Below are 24,676 nucleotides of genomic sequence, written 5' to 3' on the forward strand. Positions count from 1 at the left end.
TTAAATATGCCCAAGTCATCTTTCTATGCTAAAAAGGCAGGATCATAGCCAATTTTTTTTTTCTAAAGAAAGTAGTAATTCTTATTCAGCGTTCTGAAAAATCAGCTGACAAATGCAGTAATGAAAATTCAAAACATTGTAGAGCTTGTCTACATTTAAAACTGAGTATTATGAACATCTATAAAGCAATCCCCGTAATTTACTTTTCCCACATTTGCATGAGTGTTAAACATGAAGAACTGTGGTGTTATTCAAAATATTAATGATACTGAAACAAACTGAAGACAGATTGTGATGCAAATGCTTCTTGGTGTTATGAAGAAACAGCAAGAGCCTGTGCAGCTGCTCTTTTCTGGAAAACAAACATTCTGCCTCGCAGCAAAGCACGGACCTTCAGAACTGAAATAAACAAATACACATCGTTCTGTGTGATGTTGAAAAGATGTTTATGATAGAAGAAGAACCCAATGAGAAGCGATACTGAAGTCTTGCTACATTGAATGACTGCCCGGCTTACATCTTGTGACTCACAGCATGGCATGGGGTGCCATGAGTATTTGCAAACCCTTGGAATGTTTATTTCAGTGGATTTTCATAAAAGACACTCACTTAAAATTGTTTTGGAAAATGTGAAGCTATCAGAAATTCAGCCTGAACAAAAAACATCTGTTATGGGGAAAATACGTTTTTTATAACACTACCATGGTTTTTGGTAGTGGACTAGAACAGCTAAGCATTTCTGCTACCATTAACTACCGTTCATCTTGCTCAATACAGCGTGTAGTCTGTAAGTAAGAGAAAAATAGCTCATGAAAGCTATGCCTGGTCTTTTTTTCTCCATTTTGTAGATTGCCCAGAGGAAGTGTGGGGATTTCCCATGTGTCAGTACTTGAAGGACAAGGGCTGGTGCTGTGGTCGCAATGCTAGAATGTCAGCGTGCTTGGTATGATTCCCCTTCTTTTCTTTTTCCTACTGAGAGCTTTATCCAGATGTTATAGGATTCATTGTTTTTGGCTTCTAATCCTAGAGCCATGACTTTAATCCCAGACTCTACAGAATAACATCATTAATGTTGTAAGATGATGAATTATATCTAAAAAAATAGTATTGACCTTCCAGCTTTATGTATTTTATACTTGCTGAAGGCCTGAAAAAATGACTATTGACAGAAATGTATTTTAAGAATGGACAGAAAGGCCAAACCTTTGTTGAAACCTAAACAAGGTAACCCCTCAGGGTAATAGTTCCTGGCCAAGGACTTAGCAGGGAACAAGGTAATTGTAGAAGGATTGCAATCAGTAACTCCCCCAACGACTCAATGATTCATAATATTGAATGTTCTGACCTCAACAAACCTGCCTATTCCAAAAACTAGAAGAGCTCTAAAATCCATGTGGCTTAAGAGACTGGAAACCTCTTTTTAACACCGCACCAACACATGAAGTGCTTTTAAAGACCTAACCTCATCAAGACAGGATGATGAACTGTTGTCTAACTTGAAAAAACAGATATGTACTAAAAAAAGTCAACCACTGTTTCAGTTAGAAGACCACTCTTCCTTTCCTCTATTAATTTTTAATTTCTGGTATCAAGATGAATCACATCAGTTTCTGGTTAGCCTCTGCTGCTAGCTCTGTACCTCCAGTACGGAGAACAGCGTGGACCAAAGACACAGTACAGGCTAACGTATCAAGGTTATGTAAACTTGAACTAACATGGCAATTAGAAGCTATCAGGAGATGGTATAGGAGAACAGTTGTGTGGCACTTCTAAGGCTTGAATTTGTTGCCATGGGCAAGGTACAAGAAAAATATCGTTCCTTTTAGAGTTGTTGCTGTAAAACTTATCACAAAAAGTACCTTCTACAAGGGATTAGCCTTTTCTTTTTTTCTTGTCGGTGTCATACAATACCAATTCTTCCTCAGCTGACACATTAGCTATTTGCCTTCCCATTCCATTTCTTTTGGAAAGGAAAAGTTTGGGCTGTTTTTCAACAATGGTAGGAAGATAAATTTTGTAAGCAAATGACCCCCAAGAGACAGTACTGATCCTACCATATATATCTATTTTAGATTTCACTGAAATCACAGAAATTTGGCAGTTAAAAACTTTTTTGTTTAAACAGTCATGAAAGGCAAGGAGTTCTGCCGTGTCACTAGACACTTCTACTGCTATTATGTTTGTAATTCTCTCTATGCGTTTTTCATGACTAGGATTTTCCTTGCCTTCTCAGAGGTTCAAGGGAGACAGCGCAGCAGCTAGGAACCCATTGTCCTGGGGGAATGACTGGCTAGGGGAAACAGTCTGCTGAGCAATGGCTCTGAGCATTATTGCTGATGTTCATTAGTACGTGTCATTCAAATTGATTAAAGTGCCAAGGGCCAAAGGTTCTGGACAAGAGTTTCAGTTTCAGACCCATATAGTACATGTTAGAACCCATGTACATCTTTCTAAGCAGCAGCAGAGAGATGCTGGTATGAGAGCCATAGCTTATGCAGCAGAAGTCAAACCTGATAGTTGGCCAAAGCCATGAACAGCGGAACTGCGACTACTTGGACCATGTTTGAAGAACAGGCTGAAATACAAAATCAATTCTAAAACCAGGAGAAGAAGTGGGTGGTTTAGAGATGAGCAGTCCTATTTACTGTAGTGGAGTCTGGGGGCTAAAGGTGACGATGACCCATAAGTAGTGAGGCATTTTTGGTTTGCTATCTAATTTGTTGTATCATCAGATAATTTATTGAATTTTTATCTTCATTTCTACTACTGTCTTTAATACTTGGTTGAAATTATTACAGACACAGTATCTTTTCAACTGTGGAAAAATATTCCACGCTTCTAATTATTTGTCATTCTTTGTCACTATAGATCATAAAAATCAAGTACTGTCACACCTGCATCAGTATTTATGGCATGAAGAAGCTAGTGAAAGATAATGCACAGCATTGTAAAATGCAGCCCCTCTGAAGTTTTTATTTTATTTAACTTTACATATCGAAATTCAATTTATGTGAATACTAGAGACTAAAAGTATTTAACGACATTGGACATTTAACTACTATTTATTTTAAAATAGTTGAATACGCAAACTGAATTATTTGTCTTTCGGTAGGAACAGACTCAAGAAACATGGATTTCTTTTTAGCACATTCACAGAGAGTAATCCCATGACATTCTTTTACAATACTAAGAAAAACAAACAAATTTTGCATGCATCTATTTCCGTAGTGTCAGTTGTCATTGCTTCTCTATAAATAAACCAAAATAGCAGGAGTGAGCTGATTATGAGTCCCTAAAGGTATTAACACTTTAAAGGGTGCAAGCTCTTGTTATGTCACACCACTAATCTGTTAAAATGTCATCTCCTCTGACTTTTATACAATGTGTTTATAAAATGTTCTGATAAAGAATAAACATATCAGCAATTTAATTCCTTCACTCTTAAAGGCTTTGGAGCGAGTTGCAGTTGGCCAAATGGTAAGTTATATTGTTTATTTTAGTCATTCTAAGATAAAATGTGGTTATCCCCCTTGAATGCTCTTAATCCATGACCTTTTATTGAACTTCTGCATTTCTGGAATCTAAAGTACTAGCATACCCTACATCAAATACTGATAGATAGCATGTGTCATCATGAAATCACATTTTTATTGCTATGATTGTACTTAGTGAATCTGTTTTCTTTTGACAATTAAGAGTCTGGAAAAAAAGCGTGGCTTAAAATTTAAGATGTTAAACTACCCTTCCTAACTTCTTTCACTATATTTCAGCTAATACATAAATTCAGTGCAAATGTCCTTCTGATATCCCTGGTTTGGATCACTCTATCCCAATGTTTTATCAACTAATGTAAAAATAGAAATTGTTATGACAGAAGCTTGAACCGGTTAGAAACATCTTCATTCTCATTTTTAATCCCTGTATATTTTTTTCCCTGTGAATACTTTGAATTATTGTTGTGCAAGTTATCCTTTTGGGTGGACACCAACTGTGCAAATATTTAAAAGGCAAGGCTGAGAGACAACTTCTTTCCATATTTAAGCCCACTGACCCCAGTAGCCTTTTACTGTAAATGCATTTTACTGTGAATTTTTAATTAGCAAGCATTAACTATTTTTATGCAAATATCTTTCATACACAAAGATAGGAAGTTTTCAGCGTATTCTGATTCAGACTACAGTGTATGATGATTCAGCTATGGAATTACTCCTTTCATCTTTAAAACAGCTTAGGTAAATTGTTATATTTATTTTGCATAGTAGAATTTGGATATGATCAGTATGTTTTTCCTCGGTTCTTTTTCCCTCTGCCAACCTTTGAACTTTTACTTCACAGCCTGTGTTTCTTTTTTTTCTTGTTGCATTCATGGTTATGTTAGAACCTGACCCAAAAACGTCATTTTAACTGGATGCAAGAACATTAGTAAATTGTCCTCTTAAACCAGTTATGACTGTTTGTAAAGAATACAAGCCAGTAAGTAGTTAAGGAAGCCAATACTGGTTTTGTTACTCTGATCTTAATTCCAATGCCAATTTGAAATCCTTGCTGTTGTAAATTTTTTTGCAGCTGCCTACAGAATCATTGTTTTATCGAGCTGTTCTTCAGGTTATTATAGAAGAAATTTATGGTGTCACCAAAAGGTAGGAAGCTCTGAATTCACAGAATTCGAACCAAAGCTCCAATTCTCTGCTACCTCTATTCTGTAGAGAAAGTATTTCTTAGAAAGCAGAAGGCTGTAAGAATCAATCTCATCAGCCTGTGTATACATATTGGTATTAAAATGCAAGATACATTTGTTCATCCTAAATCCACATCACATCCCTTCTTCTACCCATAGCTGAAATAGGTCCTCTTTGGTACTGGGATACATGGATAGAACATAACTTCACTAGAGAATCGATTGCGAATTCACTAAAAAGTCAACCCAATCCTGGGCCACCCTGTTGTGCAGAGATCCTGGCAGCTTTAATACTGCAGAAGACAAAAAGACATTTACATTTGTCCTGAGAAAAACTGCTAAAAGCCCAATGGCCAACATGGCTATGAAGAGCCACTTACCGCCTGTGCCTGCCTTGGCAAGTACTGCGCCCGTGTAGGATGGGATTGGGAGAGCTGTTGCTGAGGACCTGACAGCTGCACTATGCTCTTTTTCTGGAGTTGTGGTAGGATTAGAGTTTATCTAATTCTGTGGGGTGTATGCCCATTGACACTTGGAGCACATCCAGGAGCACATCCAGAAACGCACCTTCCAGTTCAACTTAATTTGAAAAGAACCCATTTTTTGAGCTCTGATCCTATTCTGCAGTGTAAAGCAAGGCAGGAGAGGTAGGGAAAACCAGAAAATTCACTTCAGAAGTATGTTCCTGATCTAAAATAAGTGCTAATGCAGATACCCCCAAATTTTTTGCTGAATGTAGAGCCAGACAGCTTACCCTTCAGAAGGTCAAACTCCTGAAAGAAGATATGCTTGTTTATTTTAAAATTACATAAAATATCACACATAAAATCATGGCTACTACACTGTAAAGAAAAGAAAAAGTGTGAGAATTATAATATGTTTCCTTTGTTAAAGGAAGTATAATTTGGAGGACGTAATTAAGATTATACTTTTGAAATAAAAGCAATGGCTACCTTGCAAAAACTCCTCACCCACACACCAATTTTATTGCTGAGCATGATGTTGTATGGCATGGAATATCCCTATGGTCCACTCGGGTCAGCTGCCCTGGCCGTGTCCCCCACACACTTCTTGTGCACCCCCAGCGTACTCCCTGGGGGGCAGAGGGAGAAACAGAGAAGGCCTGGATGGCATGCAATCACTGTTTGGCAAAAACTGAAATGTCAGTGTGTTACCAGCACTGTTCTAGTCACAAATCCAAAGCACGGCACTAGATGGGCTCCATCCCAGGCAGACCCAGATGATATCTTTCCCCCCAGCAGCCTGTGATTTGGAGGCAGCTACCCATCTTCCAAAGAATGACTTAAGAGCATAATCATTAATGGATTTTCAGATAGCATCAGCCCAAATGTTTGGGTGCATCTGAGTATCAAATATCAGTTCAGAAATTCATTCTTTCTTTAAAAATAAATGTGACTGTTGATTCTCAGTGAGTGGGGATCCCTGCCAGCTAAACAGCATTAGAACTGCCACTGAGTAAAGTCTCTCTGTTGACCTCAGTAGTGGTGAGGCACTGGCACAGGTTGCCCAGAGAAGCTGTGAATGCCCCATCCCTGGAAGTGTTCAAGGCCAGGTTGGATGGGCCTTTGGGCAACCTGGTCTAGTGGAGGGTGTCCCTGCCCATGGCAGGGGGGGTGGAACTAGATGATCTTTGAGGTCCCTTCCAACCCAAACCATTCTATGTTGATCCTGATCCTTAAATAAGGAGAAGGGGGTTTTACTAAGAATAAAGAGGGGGAAATTTTTTACCAAAGATATTTCTATTTAGTATTTCACGAGGGGGAAAGTGTTTTTCCTCTTAAGTAGCTGAATACTCAAAACCAACAACTGTAGCTGAAGATGTAACAACTCCTACACTGCACAGCTGGAAGAGGAATCACGTTAAGACACAGTCAAGAAAACGAATTCAGACTAGCAAAAACTTTGCATGTTTTTTCTCCAAGATATTTTAAACACAGAGAACAAATGTAAGTAAGTGGCCTGTTAGGATTCAGTCTTCTTATACACTAAGTTTTCATGTCTTATTTTAACATATTTTCTGAAACAACCCACATTTTTGGCTGGCTTCAAAAGTAGGCCATTGAGTTGAAAACAGGAGAAAATTCTGGCATCGCTTAGTGAAATAAAAATTGTGAGGATAAGAACAAAAGGTAACAAGCAAAAGTGAAATTTTACTCCAACTTGGCATTTGCTCTGTCCAGTGGTTGATGGTAAATAAATTACAGCAGCATTGTACTAAATCATAGAAGTATTATTGAAGTATAGAAGGAAATATCTGTCATCATAAATAAGAATTTTGTCCTTCATACAACGAAATAAAAATATTAGGGAGAAATTAAAAAGAAACCTTCAACTCTCCAATTTTTAGATAAAATAACTGTACTATAGCCATAGTACAATTCTACAGTTGCTCTATCTAGAAATTTTTTCAGGTATTTGTTAGCTTGTTTTGTTTTAAGTAAACAGGGGAGAAAGGAAAATTTTTACTAACTTGGCAGTAGTAGCTGATTTATTTCTCCTGAAATAAAAAATTAATTAAAATTAATTAAAAATGTGTAAGTTTCAGTTGTTGGATGTATAAAAGCCTGCATCTCATCACTATATTTGCAGTGATCGTCATGTTGGAAAAACTTTCTCCAAATCATCCTCCTTCATAGATTATGTCAGAAAGTCTCTGAAAAAGCTGGAACTGGATGATTCAAAGGTGAGTCACTAAATAGAGACTGCATGAAATTCTTACATCCATGTAAGTTCTTGAAGTCAGCACTACAACACAATGGTTAAGCCACTGAGTTGATTTAGTTTGTATATTGCTGTTTAAATATAAAGAATTCTCATTTTTATAAATATTAATAGAGACAATCCATTCTTATTTTTATGTATTAAAAAAAAAAATCAAAGTTGGGTTTGTTCATGTTTTTTTCAAAATAGACTTCCATGTGTAAATTCTTCAAAAGATTTTGTTTAAAGATTACTTTTTTCTAATCGCTTTATATAAAACCAATCCTTTTTTATACATGGTGCTCATGATCAGAATTTTTTTAAGCCTTTCCGGTATTTCTGAAGTTAATCCTACAAATCTCCTTTGAGGCAAAAAAATGTAATACATCGTCTGTTTTATACATGCTGTCATGCAGACGTAAATATACTTTTCAGATGCCAAAGCGGGCATGAAGAACTTCTTGTCTGATACTATACATCCTGATAAAAGTAACTCTTGCTCCTTTTTAAATCCAGCTGAAATACTATCCTATACAAACACGTTACTTTTTTGTCTGTACTTAAGTTTAAAGTGAAAGTTATCCAAAAAACCATGAATAATGAATCACATAGTAAACACTTTGACCCCTTTTTATTTTCATTTTTTTCTGCAGCAACATTCTCTTGATCCCTTTGGACACCTTTTGAAACTGAAAAATGTAACTTCATAGCAAGATAGGCAATTCCATCCATGCAGTATATTTCTCTTACATTTGGTTCCCAAAGTATTTGCAATTTATATTAGCCTTTAGACAGACTCCTTAAATAACCTTTGAAGATCTTTGAAGGCCTAAGACTTTTTTTCTTTAAATTAATAAATTTTAAGGATAAATATTAAGATTTTAAAGTAACTTTCCTAGATAGAGAAAAAGAAGTAAATACAAAATTGAGATTTGAACTTATAAAACCTTTCAGAGATTTTTTTAAATTCTTGGCTGTCTCGTCTTAGTACTACAACTGCTAAATTGGTCAACAGATGGCAACATAGCATCAGGCGTGGAATACGACTGTGTGAAGATCACAACCACTCTCAGAGCAAGTTGTGCAATGGAGACACTAGAGAGTATTAGACTGATTATTAAAAAATTGAGTACAAATCAAAGAAAAAAAGTATGAGCGGCAAGTGTGTAAAATATTTAAGGTAAATGTTGTTGTAGTCTTTGGTAAAGCAATGCTTAAAATCTGTAGTCAAAATGTCAAATCACTTAAAATGTGCCAGGCACATCAAACCGTAAACTAAGAGGAAAATGCAAAACAAAATAAGTAAATGCAAATAATATTGGAATCATGCTTACTGCATTAAAAAAAAAAAAAACAACCAAAAAAACCAAACAAACCTGAAGTTCACTGTGTTTTAAAAGGATTATATTTAATTCTGTTTGAGTTACCTGTTTGCTTTTCTGTATAAATAGGCACTAACACCAGCTGAAAGTAAAATAATGTCTTCCTCCTTATATGTACCATCACCCAAAAGCAGTAGTGGATTTTTTGTGCAATAATCAGTTGCAAATCATTGATTAAACTCTGCTGGTAGAGAGTTAGACACTCGTTTCTTTAAAACCAGTGAGCATAGAAACTTTGTGTCAGTATGTCTGATTTTAGACACACCGCCTTTTCCTAGAAAGGCTCCGGACAAATGCAAGTTGCCCTGAGAGAAAGATGGCTGTTAACACTACTTCAAGCTGCATGTGTTTGTGTGGTTGCTAAAGACCATTTTTGCTTATATTTCTCCTCATTTTTATGTACAGCTGGCTGCATACTGAAAACTGAATTTTATGCTGATCTAAACAATATTATTTTTTATTTCCCAACGATGTTGAAATCCGCAGCAGCACAAAATCCGTGCTATTTTGGTACCACTGAGAGGAAAGTTGTTACTGCTCCCTCACCAGTGGTTCTGACACTGCAGTTTTCATGATGCAGTCAGCAGTATAGCTACACAATATTGGAGAATGTGTTAAATTTCTCTCTTCAGAAAAAAAATACTTACATAGCTAAAAATGTGATGAAGCCTAAACATTTGCTCTCAAAGACAACAAAAATCAAAAAGAAATTTATGCAGAATTTGTTTTCTAGCTCTGTTTTTAAAAGTGAACAAAAGAGCAGCTGTACTGCATAGACCAAATGTCTGCTCTGTCTCCGGCAGCGGCCAAAAACTGATGCCTTGGGAAGCATTTAAGGCAGGAGTAAGCATATATGAAGGATACTTCCAGAATGATCAAAAATGTGCCTGTCATTCAGAAAAAAAGGAGGCAATCATTGTCTTCATGCATAAATTTATTTAGGTGATGTTAGAAAAACAGCTAAAACTTAGTCACATGGTGTAATACAACCAGAGAACTATGAGAAAAAAATGTTTGCATAGGAGTGTCTGGTTTACATTTGCAAAATTATTTTCTAAAAAAACAGAAGTCAGAAAACTCTGAGTCTCAGGTCTTTTAATCTGCTTATTAGAAAATTGAAGAGAGTTTAATCTCTGTATGATAATAAATGTACTGAGAGTTAGAGGTGTAGCGGCATTAAGTTTTTAGGAGTCACTGCCAGGGCTTGGTAGCTTGGCATCTCTGGTAAAATCGCGGATGTTTTTGATGCCTGTGGATGAATCTGGACTGTGGGACATAAACACCCTTCCAAACTCGTGGTTCATGATGAGCATCACAGCTGCTTCCTTGGTACGCACCGAAGTCTCCGTTCCAGGTGCGGGGGTAGCCCTGGTGCAATGCAGTACTTTTCCAGTCTGGACAAACATGGAGGCAGCATAAAGAGAGCAGGTGCATAAGACACCTAACCTGCCTTTATAGTCATTTATGTAAGACTCTTATTGGGTATAAATATCCAAACAGTAAGTTCATTTTCTGCTATTGTTTTTCAGTAAAGTTCTTTAATCCTGCCAATTCTTTATGTGAACAAGCCCCTCTGCCTCCTTCATTTGTGAAATAGATGTGAACATCTTTGCTTATTTGAAAAAAGAACCAGAACTTTTATGAAAAGATTGTCAATCAGAAGTGAGTTAGATTGAGACAAAATAGTAAAATAGTTTTTCTACCAAAAAAAAAAAAAAAAAAAAAAGCATTTATCAATCACCTAGGGCCATTCATTGCTACAAGTTACTGTTCAGGGACTGAAGTTTCCTATTGCCTTAGCCAAAATAATTTCCTCTCTTGTGTGTCTTTTCAATGTGGAAGAACCTGTCAAGTCCAGATTAAACACTGAGATGCAAATGAACGATTTTTTTTCTGCCTTTTGGTACAGGACCATTCCTTTCACACATCTCTCCACCTCAGAAGTAAAACTGAGACATACACCATGACTACTGAATGTCTGACAAAATATTCTCATTTTGTGAGGGCAGAGAGAGGTCTCTTTGTGTGAGCTTGATGCTTCACAGGTATGGTTATATTGCTTCTAGCTTCAGAACTAATGGAATTGCTTTGTGGGCCATGGATCCCTGCACAGGGCTTCAGTAATTGGTTTGGATACACAGCGAGGCAGTATTTTATTCCAGGTTGTTTTCTTTGTCATAGCTCACTCTGTTCCTATACACTCCATGTTGAATGGGCAGAGCGTTCAATGTCACGTAGATACAGGCGAAATTCTATCACAAGATTTCTTTTCTCTTTTATTCACTGTTTTATCTTCTTTCAAACAGCAAGAGCAATTGCTCCTTCCTCTTCAGCAAAACATGTTTTGGCTGTGTTTGTAGCTGCCTTGCAGATGGATTTAAACCAAAACCTCTTTATTAGTACATTTGGTTGCTGCTTAAGACGCTAAGTGCTACAAACGGCATTGCAACAGCAAAAAGTCTTTGTCTAAGTATTGACGTATTTCTAGAGTCTTTGAAGAAAAAATCCCCCAAACTTTCTCAAATTGCTCGGTGTCCTGTGCTTATTGGGGTAGATGATTAGCAAAAGGTCTTTCCTAGGACCTGGCTTTAAGGTGATTAAAGGGAGCAAGTGCTTAGAGGGCTAAGGGCTGATGTGTGTCGGGCGCGCTCGGGGATCTGTGACCCAGCTAGCGTCCCTCTCTGCTCCCAAGTGAGAGCTGCTTAACAAACAGATTCACGTGAAGTGCAGTCTGGGAATAAGGAGAGAATGCTATTTAATGCCACGTCCGATTGCAGGAAGATATACAGGGCTGGAAACACTCCTGACATCTGCAAAGTAAAGCTATTAGTCACTTTGATTTAACCTCCTGCTATATTCACACTGTAGTTACTGCTATGGGCTAATAGCAAATAAGGTAGTTACTTTGTCTTCGTCAAAATACTTCACAAAATCCTTAACCCTTTCGGATGTAGACATATGCTGGGGAGATACAATAGCAATTTCAGAGGTAGGGTCACCTTAAGCTTTCACACACAAAGAGAAGTTTATGTGCCTGTGAGTGAGCGGGTCATTGCAGATTTACTCGGTTTTGTTTAACCAAGCTTCCAAGCCCGCTCTGATGGGTGTTTTTCAGTTTCGAACAGTCTAGTGTCTGCATATAACCTGAAGTTGCTGGGGCTCTTCCCCCGGAAAAAGTCGTTTATTTGGCGGGTGCCCCATCTAACAACCTGAGATCGGCAACAATAAACAGATGGTTAATGCTCAGTTTCTGCCATCCCCGTTTGCTCTAACCCTGACCAGACTTGTTAAAAACAGCTGCCACCCATTTGTCTTTATCTGATCCTGTGCTTCAGGTAGAGCATCCTAAAAAGATTTACAGCTGCCAGGTCTCAACCAGTGGGTCAGTAAAGGGCACCAGACCCTTCAGTGCGGTGTTGTACCCATCACAGTAGCATTTACATTAGTAACACAGTAAGAGAAACTAATGTCCTGTAAAAAACTCATTTATCATCTTAAGTAGTTTAAACCACTTTGATATTTGATATATTATGCCTATCAATGGTAGACTCAAAATATTTCAAAGCCTTGATGTAGCTATGTAGCTAAGTTTAGATATGTCATATCGTCCTGGATATTGTGCAAAGGTTATGTATTTAGAAGTACATTTGATTAAATAAGCCTGTTAGTGCTTTCTTTCTCTACAATAACCAAAACTTTCAGGTTTATTTATAATTAATAATTAATTTTATATAATTTTGTCTTATTTTTAGGAGAATCTCTGAAAATATTACATATCATTAATTTATAAAGTAATCCTTTTCCTATATTAATTATGCTGGCATTTTAATATAATTAAATAAATTCAAAGATATCTGATAAACATTGGGCTTACTAGTTCAGTTTTACTGGAATTCCTAAATTGCTTGCCTTTGCTATATTGACTTTGTGTTTTGCAAACTCCAGATTAATTAATTTTGAGTAAAACTGGTAGATAATACTGAAAACAGAATTTGTATGAAAATATAATTTTTTTTCACTAATTGGTTATTTTTTGTCAGACTTTTTTTTTTCTTAAGCCTTGTGACACTTTTTATATAGTTAGTGTGAATAGTTGACATATGTTTCATGTAGCAGTAGTGGTTTTTTTAAAACAGTGATACTTTTTAAGAAAACACAAGAGCATGCATACGTGACTTTCTGCTCTTTCATTTTCATGATGCCAATGACTACCAATAACGTTTGCATACACGTAAATCCTGAAAACAAAGTAGCTGAGCTGAGTGATCTCTCCATGCTATAAATGTCAAGTAAAAGATAAAGTCAAAGGTCTGAGTTTTTTAAGACAATAATAAGATAACTGATTCTGTTGATTTTTTAAAAAATAAAATAAGGATATGTTAATTTTAAAAATAACTGGGTTTACAGGTGGAACATAAATACAGTTGTATTACAGATTTCAGTGATTTATCACTGGTTTAGAACTGCAATTTTAATATATGTTTCCTTTTTATAATTGCTCAGATGGCAGAGTGAACATGGATTAAAGAGATGTCTTCTCTTATTTTAAGATGAGGCAGTTATTCATGTTAGCTAAATCTATATTTAATATATTGGGCTGAGTCTTGAATAAATTTTCAGCAGACAAATTATGCGTGCTTGCTTGCATTTATTTATACGATAAGAGTGCTTTTTTTTAAAAAAAAAAGAAAAATACAAAAATAGTTCCAATTTGCTTTGTTCAGATTCCTGTAGCATTAGATGGAAACACTCTAGTTAAAGCACTGCAAAGCCAAGAACTTAAAGGTGGGACTTTCAAAGGCTGTTGCTAAGAGACTGAGGTGTCTTGATTCTATAAATGCTTTGTGAAAATGCAGTGGTAAATGTACATTGCAGATGACTTCACAGTCAGTGGCTGGGAAAAAGTTTGGAAACACCTCTTGAGTTTTTTTGGGATCCATCCCTAAGATCATATTTTCCCCCTTTCCAAACCAAACCAGGAGCCACCTGACAAGCCTTTACAAACTTTGTAGTCCCTCTGAGGAACGTGCAAGTGGAAGCCCTGTCCCCCCATGTTGGCTCTCAGTCCAACCTGTGTCATGAGCAGTCCTGGTTTTAATCCCTAATGATGTTCTACTCGTGTAATGGTGAGTAGGCTTTGAGGATATTCCTTCCCATTTCCACAGCTGTGCTTCTCGTACAATACCATTTGCAATTTATCACGTAGTATATTTCCTAGTTTGGTCCTACACCAGCTGTGCTTCAGATGTTCTAATGTTCTTCTGATTCATTGAACACAACTATGTTAAAATATGTTGAACAGAATGTTTTGCATGTTTTTTCATAATTTGAAGCTATATAATTAAGAGACACTGTGCTCTGTACACAGCACTGATAAGCGATGTTGTAACTAAATGAGCAGGTGAGCCTCAGACAAGACAAAAGGGCTCTCTCTGTCCTTATGGAGCTTGTCAGGATAAGTTGCATTACAGTATTTAGAAAGCTGCACTTTTTTAAAATGAGGTGTTTGGGCAGTTCCATTCTTCCTAGAAAATGCTTAATAAGGTTTCCACAGCCATGTGAGAACGTTCTGAAGTAATAGACTAATCTTTACTTCTTCCACCTTTAATACAGACAATAGGTTTAAATTTTTGCAGGCGAAAGTAGTTTTTCATATGAATTTCTGATTTACTGACCTTACAAGATTTTGACCAAAGGAGCATGGCATTCTCTAAACCTCTCCCAAAGGATTAGTTGAATGAAGAATTTCTAAGCTTAAATTCAGCACCAGTATGAACTCTTTAACCAAATGGATTTATTTCCTAAATTCAAATGGCTTAATATGTTATTAATTTCTCATCTGTATTGTTTCTCAGCTTCTGAAAATTGAGTCTTAACTAGAGAATTACTGCTGTCAAATTCTTTATTTACATTTTAGTGTGGAGTGCGATTTGAGATACCAATGGGCTAAGCCAATTTTGTTTTCAAATCGATTTCTTGGAAGAATGCTAAGTGCCACCAGAATGTTTTCTGAAAACTTGGTGGGGTTTGTGATGGTCTGGTGGTTGGGGTTTTTTGTCAGTTAAATTGCATTGAAAAAAGCTGCTTTCTTGGAAGTGAAATATTGTTGAGGTAGAAAACACTGTTGCTACTGTGAAAAGTGTGTGACTGGCTCTTTTGCTACGACAAAACATTTAAGAGCACCTTCCCCCCTTCTCTGGCAAAACAATACTCTCCACTTTCCCTTGAATTCTAACACAGCAACTAATTGAGTCTAAACAGTCAAAAAATGAAGGCACTAAATGAATTTACACACTTAATGTGTTTTATAATAGTTGAAGAGTTGACTTTCTCAACGGTTTTCTTGGACAGAAGGAATTTCAGCTCACAGATTTCCTGCTTCATTTGTTAGGGAAACGTGGAAGGAAGGCTCAGATAACACTTGTATTACAGCCTATAAAGTATATGTGCATAATGCTATTTTCACTGTTTTTCACACAGACAAAATACTAGCCTAATTATGGTAGCATAACATTTTCGTCTGACAAGGAACCTTAAGACGTGACTTTTATTTCAATTAGCTATAATTATAAATAATATAGATTGCATTCAAGTGAAATGCATTTTAAACAAAGTTCTAAATAAGCTTAAGTTTTTCAGTAATTTCATTATCTGTTTTACATTGTTTTACAATACATTACATTACATATTTTTAACTACCTTAGTCAGGGGAAAATTGTAAAAACTTGCTGTGGTGTGGTCTCCCAAGAGTTTTGAACTGATCTAAGACATTGCTTTGCTAAAAGGGTTGCCTTACTGCTTTCTTGTACTCTTGCTAGTGTTCATGATAATGTTGGTAGAAGAAGAGAGAGGGAACATGGAAATGTGCAGTCAGTGCAGGGGAAAGCAGTCCCTCTGAGGTGGCAAAGAAGAATTACATCTGTTTAAACAGACTGTGGAACAGCATCCTTAGGCTCTGACTCTTCCCTGTAGGGCGTCTGCGGCGCTGGACTGGAAAAAAAAAACTTTCATTCAGTCAAAATACTCTTGGTCTAGGGAAAGACACAACTCTCAGAGAAATGTTAAGTGTGGTATCACTAATTGTCACACACCTGGTACATGAATGTTTTCTTTTCAGCCCGTGCTCAATCAGCGCGTTTGTGGGACTGCAATCTAACTTGGGCGTGCTCCGGCGTGAGGTGTCTCACGTCCTCTCAGGGCTCTGCTCAGTCTCGCAGTGTTCACAACAGATGAGTCTGGCCTATGGTATAGTTTTAGTGCCACCTCCAGCACATGGGACAGTTATAACGCTAGGTCAGTGGGGACCTTGCTGCCTTCTAGTTTCTCTTGGTTGTTTCAGCTGTATGAGTGACCGCACCAATCCATAAAAAAAATAGTTTAAAAGAAAGCATGCACCACCATCACAGTGCAAAGAGATGAGGTGCTTTTGTTCACAACCTGATAAAGACCAGGAGACATTGTAGCTAAATCAGCAAAGAAATACTGGCCAAAACCTCTCTGTATGTATCGAAGGTTACTTGATACCAGCAGCATAAGCTAGATCTTTGAGTGCAGAATCGTTATTAAGACAAGGGCATGACACATGTATTTGGTTTTTTCATGCATTTTTCACTCAGACCGTAATTTCATAGTATCAACATCATAATCTAAGAAAAAAGTTCAGTGCATGTATTTAAAGAATTTTTTTTGGATACACAAATGTGTGGCAATCTTGCATAGAGAACAGTTGCATGGACAACTCCAGGGCTAAATGGGGCTTGCTTTGCACGTGTATGGGGCTTGCTTTGCATGTGTAAGTACAATTCTGTTATGCAAACAATAATTTGCACCTACTTCACCTTAGAAGGACAGCTGAAGATTGTGTTGGGTACCTTTCAAGAACTGAAGCCACGTGGCAAGCTGTTGCAGGTTCAGACCACGGCAGTGTTATCTGGGTAGCTGGCTGCCAGGTGCCCTTTTCATGCCCCTTTCTATCAGTACTTTTTGGTGGACGCTTCCTCTCTTTTCCAGCTGGGCTGTTGCATTGAATTGGTTCATTCACCAAACTTTTAACTGTGGCACAGTTTGGACTATCTATCCATGACAGCCAGATGCATTCAGTCGGAATGTGTAGTAAGCAAGGAGTGGAAAAGCATTTGAGCATTTGGTACTCGAGTAAGGCAACACCCAAGAGACATTTTTGACCTGCCTTTTTATTTGCCAAACATTTCACAGCTTGTTTTCTTTTAATTTGAATGCTTCATGTTGAAAAATGGAAAACATAAAGGAAGCAAAAGCAGAAAGGTTTCATGATTGCATTTTTACAAATACAAATCTTTGTATTTTGATTCCAAATAGCCTGTAACTTCAAAAATCCATTATACTAAAACTCTTTAAATTCTTAGTTGAAATGAAAAGCTTATAGGGCAGAGGTTAAATAAACTATTTTGTTTATCTCATGACTGATATATTTTAGTTGGTTTGACTCTTTAGAGGGGAAGAGACAAAAAAAAACCCCTCAGATATTTGCATAACTTTACTGAAAATAAAATAATGACAAGCCCAAAAAAGTCCCGTTAGTCCACATTAGTACTGCCAGATCAGCTACTCAACCTTGTCTCTGTAGTTGGGAAAAAGTACTTTCTAAATTAAAAAAATACAACTGAAAGTCTACAAAAGTTTTTCTAATTCATCTCCTTGTTTTAAGGCAGAGTTAGAATCTTGCATCATTCCTGAAAAATATTTGTCAAATCTTCTCAAATCTTCCTGTGGTGGAGACTGACAACCTCAAATTAACCTCAAAGAGAAAAAGTTTCTTCAAGTTTTTGGCTGACTTTTCTTTTACTGCAATGGAAGCCCATTAGTTCTTATCCTATCCACCGCAGACACAGCGGAAAAACTGTTCCCTGCTTCTTGGGGATAGCCTTGTAAAAACTGTTATTATGCCCACTCTCCATTTTCTGTAATTTAGCCTGATCAGTTCCACTTCTCTCAGTCTTTCTTCATAGGTCATGGTTTCTAGATCTCTGATCTCTTTTCTCTCTCAGGACTTTTTCAGACAGTTCATCCTTTCTGATGCCCCAAAATGGATGCAGTGTTCCAGACTTAGAGCTTTGCCACTGCCACGCAGAGCTGAAGGATTACTTCCTGCGCTTTGCGGGCTGCTCTCCCATACGTGTCGCAGAATGGTGATTGCTTCTTTTTGCAGTAGCATAACTGTGACTCTCGCTCAGCTTGTGATCTGCTATATCTCCCAGACTGTCATTTGGTGTTCCCCATCCTGAACAGCTGATTTTTTTCTGCCTGAGTGTAGTCCCTTCTGCTTTTCTGTACAGCGTTTCAAACTTCTTTTCTAAGCAACACTCCAGTTTCTGAAAATTATTTTAAGTTCTTGCAGTGTCTTGCTGTTGCACATTTGCAGACAGTTAATGTGGTTTTTGTTCTGTCATCCAAGTTCTTAATGAAAACATTGCATTTTGTAATGGACCTCCAGCCAGCAGATCTTTTCAAGTTGTTCAAGGACTCATTAATGACTACTCTCTGCTATTGGTCATTCAAACAGTTTTCACTCACTTTATAATATTTTAATCTAAACCTTGTTTCTTAAATTTGTGTATGAAATTGTTGTGTGAATTGGTGTCAAAATTCTTGCCGAAATCAAAATATATGACAACTAGTTGTTTTTCGCTGTCGTGAATCCTTTCACCCTCCTTACAAGCAAAGTAGACTTACTTGTGATTTTTTTCTTGACAAATTCATGTTGACTATTACTCATCTACTTATATTTCAGTGTTTTTAAATTCTTTATTTGTTCCATTTATTCAGTGCACTGAATTTGAACTGACTGCTCTATAATAAGACATACATTTACTAGCTGTCTGCCATACCATCTTTGAGAAATTCTCAGTGACAATGAGTAATAGTTCTGAGGTCACTTCATTCCCTTCATGTCTGTCCTAGGGTGAAGTTCATAATACATGCCTGATTTGAAAACTTATAATTTATGGAAATGTTCTCTAGTTTGTTTCCCTATTTTAGGCTGAGATTTTACTTCTTTGCAACTGGATTAGCCACATGCTCTCAGATGACTCTTCTAATATGCGAAAATGTATTAAACACTTCATCTTTCCTAGTCTTTTGTAATAGAATCATAGGATCATTTAGGTTGGAAAAGACTGTTAAGATCATCGTGTCCAACCATAAACCTAACACTGCCAAGTCCACCGCTAAACCATGGCCCTAAGCGCCACGTCCGCATGTCTGTCAGTACCGTTACTTTTCTGCTAAGTTGTGGACTAGCTCTTTCCATAGCCGCGACAGAGCAGCCATACTGCAAACTCCCAGTACTGGAGAAATACATCGGGCTCTTTCAGCTGTGCTCTTTCCAGCAGCCTCCATCACCAACAGCATTGCAAACCTACTTCCCACTCCTCTGACAGGTTCCTTAAGTGGCCAGCTCGACCATCTTGTTTAGCATCCAGGACTGGACAGCAGAAGAGCAGACACATCGTGACCATTAAAAACTGGAAAATATTGTGGTCTGGCTGCCCCACAGAGAACGTGGTTCGTGAAGAGCAGTGATGGCCACAGCTCTGGCTACCTGCTGTGGTGCACTGGCCGCTAAGGGCTGAAAAGGGAAGGAGTATTTGGCTTAGTCGAGTTCTCGAGCTGCCCCAAATTTCAGCATTTACAGTCACAGTGGCAGTGCTGGTAATGTTGCCTCAGGTGACTGGGAAAAGAAGAGGGGAACGTGCAGTCATTCAAAGTAAACAGAGAAAGTTTTATTCTAAAGATGGGTGACTTGACTTGAGGTACAGAGAAACAAAGTAGGTTTTGTAATATGAAATACCATCCAGGAGTCCTGACTGAAGCGTGTTACTCTTACGCCAGAATCCACTCCTCAGCTATTAAATAAATCTCTTGGGGACGGGGGGTGAGAAGGGGATAAGATATATGGGAAAGGAAATGAGAATGTTATCTCCATTTTACTGTGTAATACTTATTTAAGAATGGCTAGAGTTTTCTGAATAATGAATGTATCTCAGTATTCCACGTGAATGCAAAATGCTGTCTGAAGAACAGTTACTGTAAATGAGAACTGAGAAACTGCTATTGGAAAATTACTATAAACCTTTGCAAAGTGCTAATTTCAAAAACAAAACATGGATTTCATTTTGTAGTGTGACTTTCAATTAGGAAAAAAATATTTCATTTTAAAGTTCTCTTGAAAATGTTACTAGAATAACTCTGATATCTTTTTTTTTTTTTTTTTTTTTTTAATCCTTTGCAGCTCCCGGACAGCTGTATAATGGATTACTATGAAAAATACAAGCACAGAATGAATGAGCTTGAAGCATTTAATATGGTAAAAGTTATAGGATTAATACTATTACCTTGTATATATGTGCTAGTCTAGAACAAAGCCCCGTTAAGTTTTATGTGGAGGTGGACTGTCTTACACTGTGGTATGCAATCTCAAAAACAAAGCAGCTCCCCCTTCCAAAGTTTGGAGCATATCCTATTCCAAAACTATATTAGGTGTCAGTAAAATAATAAAGCGAACACATGGAAGATTCTTTTTCAAGAGGGACTATTACCCTGGAAAATGAAATGTCAGTCTCCTTTTAAATCTAGACTGGTCTCCATGCAGTTATTTCATAAAAATTCTTTTTATTAAAATTCATTATTTCCCTCTTTAAAATTGTTCTGCTTCATATAATATAATTTTCTTGTTGGACAATGTCTCAAAACCAACTAAATAACAGTTTCCTGGCTTTATAGCATTCCATGTATTTTTGATCGTTAATATAATCTGTTTTGAAGATGTCCATCCCGCAGGGAAAATTGGCAAGGTGACATTTGTACAACAGACCCACTAGAAAATGATTGACCTTCCTGGAATTGTTCTGTGGAAGTGTAGCTATTTGGAAGTGTATTGTCTCCTTTTCCCAAAATCATTATAGTATGTAATCTTTCTTTCAGCTGAAGGTTGTTCTGGCTCCCTGCATAGAAGTTTTGATACTTCTGGATCGTCTTTGCTACCTCAAGGAGCAGGTATTTTTGCATTGTATTTTATGGTACCTAAAGGCTACATCAGTGAAATGAGACTATTTCAGCCAATTTATTACTGTGCAGACCAAAAAGTCTCTGTTTCAGAATTATTATTCTCATCATATTTGCGAAAGTATAAGTATTCATTCCATTTAGTATAAACATATGCCCAGCAGATGTTTTTATTTTCAGCAAAGCAGCAACAGTAAAGTTTATGTTCTTTTAATTGTATGGTAATTACTAGTCAATAGATAGTAAAAAATAAATTAATTAAATATGCAACAAATCTCATTTTATACAACATATTGAGTTATTTAATAATTAAAAAGAATATTGGAAATGCTAAACAAACATTGTGTTGTACATGCTAGAGCTTCCAATGACTATGTTTTAGAACATATAACTCAAGAAATTTTGAATAGGGTCCAAAATGTTTATGATTTCCTTTTATTGTTTCTTAATTAAGATCAATGATGAGAGAGGGTGCACTTTTTCCAACTGTATGGGTCAGCTGAGGTACATTTGACTACATTACAGCCTGGATATATTTTACAAGTGTAGACCTGGGATATAATAAGCAAATGCTACTGCATTTACTCCATAATGATTTATATTACACTGCTTCTTCTAACACTGATTTTGAGCTTGGCCTGATTAATTCAGAAACAGCAGTCATACTTTCTCTGCACCAGTAAACATTTTTCGGACAAATAATAATTTGCTAGGAGGAAATGGTAGCGTCTTCCAGCTTCTGCTCTGGGCCATGGTCAAAATAAAATTTTAAAATAAAGTTTAAACCCATTCATGTGAATAGGTCTGTTTTTCCACCATCAACCTTTCATTTTAACAGCTGCATTTTATCATAAGTAAAAATTCACTTTTTATTCTCTGCCACAGTGCACTTGGAACAACTGAGTTGTAGTAAATGTATGCTTTTGTTCTAACTGGTATTTTTACAGAGAGGCAATTTGAAATATTTAAATAATGATGTATTTTCCCAAATGCCAACCAGTTATAAATCACATAGAGATCTGTATGATTTCCAAGACGGGAGATCAGACTTGCTGCAGTTAGCACTAATTTACCTTTTCTAAATGTAATATACGCATTGATTTAATCTTGTACTGGTTGATTCACAAAATGTGTTTAGGAAGAAAAAATAGAAATGATAAAAGCCATATGCAACATGAACACCAGATCCAGCTGGCCTGATTCATTTGAAGTCAGTTAATTAGCTTCAGTAGTAGAATGTGCTGCATAAAATGAGCAGGACTTGATCCTTAATTTCTTTGCTCTAGTTCAACTGAAAAAAAAGCTTTATTGATGAAGGGGGTGGTAAGCTATCATTTGATAGTGCCAGAAATAATTTAATGACTTTAAAATACATCCTGTTTTGGGTGTCCTTTTTTTCACAATAAACTTTCTGTGATTTTCTTGTTAGATAAGTGTTTTTCCTGCTTTGCATTAAGGATAATTTTTTTTTTTTTCAATTTTGTATTTCAAAATGTGGACCTATTACAATATCTTTGCTTTTAAGTCAAACACATTTTTATGTACTTCAATCATATATCATTTTACAGGACAACATTGCCTGGTCTGGACTTGTGAAGTTATTTGATCCCGTGAAATCCCCCAGATGCTATGCAGTTATTGCTCTGAAGAAACAGTGATGTTTTTAAGTGGAAGCAAATTGCAGATAGGTTGAAAACTCTGAACTGATACTGCTATTTCCTCACTTTTATTCTGATATTTTTACTTGATTACTCAAGTACACTGCTTGCTTTTCTGCTGCAAAAGTAAAAAGTGCAATGCCTCTATGAATCATGAGAAATAAATATCTCCTTTATAAATACCATTTCTTCCTTATGTCAGTTATTAAACAATGTTGAACATCTGGCTTTATTATAAAAGTTATGAGCCATATTATGTGATTATTATTTTAAAATATTTTTTGTTTCTTCTTTTTAAGGCGTTATACCGTGTATCAATACCCCTTCTCCTGATATATCTAATCACAAGAACATACCTTCTCAGTTTTTACCCGTGGCTGGCATCAGCAGTCTCAGACTAGCCTTGCCTTTTTCTTTTTTGGATTCAGGTGGTGCAGAGAATAAACAGAAAAATAACCTGCACTGTAAACAAGAGGTTCGTAGACTAAATAAGATCTTTGTACTTCCCTGGTCTCCAGGTCATCAGGACCAGCTGATTTATAGAGCAACCTAGAAGAGCCTAGATATAACTACCTGCAGTGTTGTATTAACCCCTTCTGCCTTCAGGCATGTTCCTGGCATGCACTTGTTCGCCTTTCACTCTGAAAGAAAAAAATGCCTGTGCTGTAATCCAATGGGAGATTTCCCAGTGCTTAAGAATCAGCTGCCCCGCAGGGGTGCGCTCTGTAATCCTTGGGTTGTATCAGAAAGCTATTATCTGGCCCAAATGTGTTGGGTATAAATACTTTGGTACCCAAGTGAATTGAAACTTGTAGGCAGTTTCTTGTTGGCATTGATGAATGGGAAATTTATTTGTTGATGCACTTATCTCAATGGGTTGCCTCATTAAACTTGCAGATTTTCCATCAATTAAAAAAGAGAAAAGTTTCTATTCTAAGTCCTAGTGCTTTTATTAGAATTTTCCAGCATATATAAAACATAATTAACTACCAGTGCACAGAAGGAAGGACAAAAAATAAAGAATAAAATACAGCATTAAAGAAGAAAATGGAAGAATGCAACTTTGGTGGGCAGAAGATGAGAATAACAAAAAATATTTTTATATTAATTGTATAATGACAGTAATAGTCATGGGAATCAGACTGAGATTCAGACGTGAGTAGGAACAAAAATCTTGTTCTGTTTCAGTCTGCAAAATATAATGAGAGCTTGTGAACATGGCCATTCAAGAAAAGACAATTAAGGTGTTTTTTCTAGCAAGTCACATCTTTCTTGATGTGTTCACTTGGAAGAAATATTTTGGTGGTGTAAGTTCAGTGCTATTTTAGGACTCACAGTCCTTATTAGCTCCATGGATCCAGTATGAGCTTCTCACATGTGTTTGGTCCCAGTACGTTCAACCCTTAGACCTGCTGAACACCTGCAATACCCAAGGAAATTAACAGAAGTTGCAGGTGCTCAGAGCATCTTTGGAGTAGAGCTAAGAAAAGAAAATCAGGCCTTCCATATATGCCACGTTTTGTTATATAGGGAGTACTGAGGCAACTAACAAGCTGGTAGATTCTTTTCCCAGGCGAGGAATCAAAAGAAATAAAATTCTTTCCTAACCTCTAAACATCTGGAAGGAAAAAAAAAAAACAACCAGAAATATCTGATCTAAAGAGGCAATTTAAAGTACATGATGTTAAAAAGAAAAAAAGATGAACAAAAATCTTAGAAAAATAGGTTTTATTTTATTATGTTCTAAGACAGGATGAATAATTACAACTGAAGTGTTAGAATATTATCATCCCAATCTTATGTGCTGTTGGAAAAGTTTGCTTGGGGATGAAATTGCCTTTTTTTGTGTTATGAATTGATTCTCCTGCTTTTTAAACCCAAATACTGAAAATCGAGCATAGATGATGTCCAAACAAAGAAAGCACTGTTTCTCACTGAAAGCAAGTGCTTAAAAGTACCCTGTTATGGCCAAAAAAATATTCATTTCAGCAAGCCCCACCTGGTTTAATTGGAACACAGTCAAAATTGCATAGACTATTGCTAATTGTGTGTGTGATATTTTAATGTGTGTGATGCTATCTGAATTCAGAGTTAAATTCTAATTTCTATCTTAAGAGGACATTTGCAACAGTTTGGAATAACAAGCACATCTCTAGGATTAGCCCAAGTGCTTTTCCGCTGATTCAAAGAGGTCT

General features: G+C 36.7%; 1 protein-coding gene across 8 annotated transcripts in view; it reads left to right on the top strand.

Moving 5' to 3' along the window:
• METTL25 (methyltransferase like 25) overlaps positions 1-22,663 on the top strand; it is a 63,983-nt gene extending 41,320 nt beyond the window's left edge. For 7 of the 8 annotated variants that reach the window (XM_075747824.1, XM_075747833.1, XM_075747846.1 and 4 more), the window contains 7 exons: positions 849-943; positions 3,448-3,477; positions 4,567-4,640; positions 7,289-7,382; positions 20,051-20,125; positions 20,743-20,814; positions 22,392-22,663. In XM_075747824.1, coding sequence (XP_075603939.1) covers positions 849-943; positions 3,448-3,477; positions 4,567-4,640; positions 7,289-7,382; positions 20,051-20,125; positions 20,743-20,814; positions 22,392-22,481 — 530 coding nt within the window. In that variant the 3' untranslated portion in view covers positions 22,482-22,663. Of the gene's footprint in view, positions 1-848; positions 944-3,447; positions 3,478-4,566; positions 4,641-7,288; positions 7,383-8,387; positions 9,672-20,050; positions 20,126-20,742; positions 20,815-22,391 lie in introns of those variants that run through there. The other variant, XM_075747864.1, reaches the window with a different exon arrangement.
• The last annotated feature ends 2,013 nt before the right edge of the window (positions 22,664-24,676 follow it).

This window comes from Balearica regulorum, chromosome 1 (assembly GCF_011004875.1).
Source record: "Balearica regulorum gibbericeps isolate bBalReg1 chromosome 1, bBalReg1.pri, whole genome shotgun sequence".
NCBI classification, from domain to species: domain Eukaryota; kingdom Metazoa; phylum Chordata; class Aves; order Gruiformes; family Gruidae; genus Balearica; species Balearica regulorum.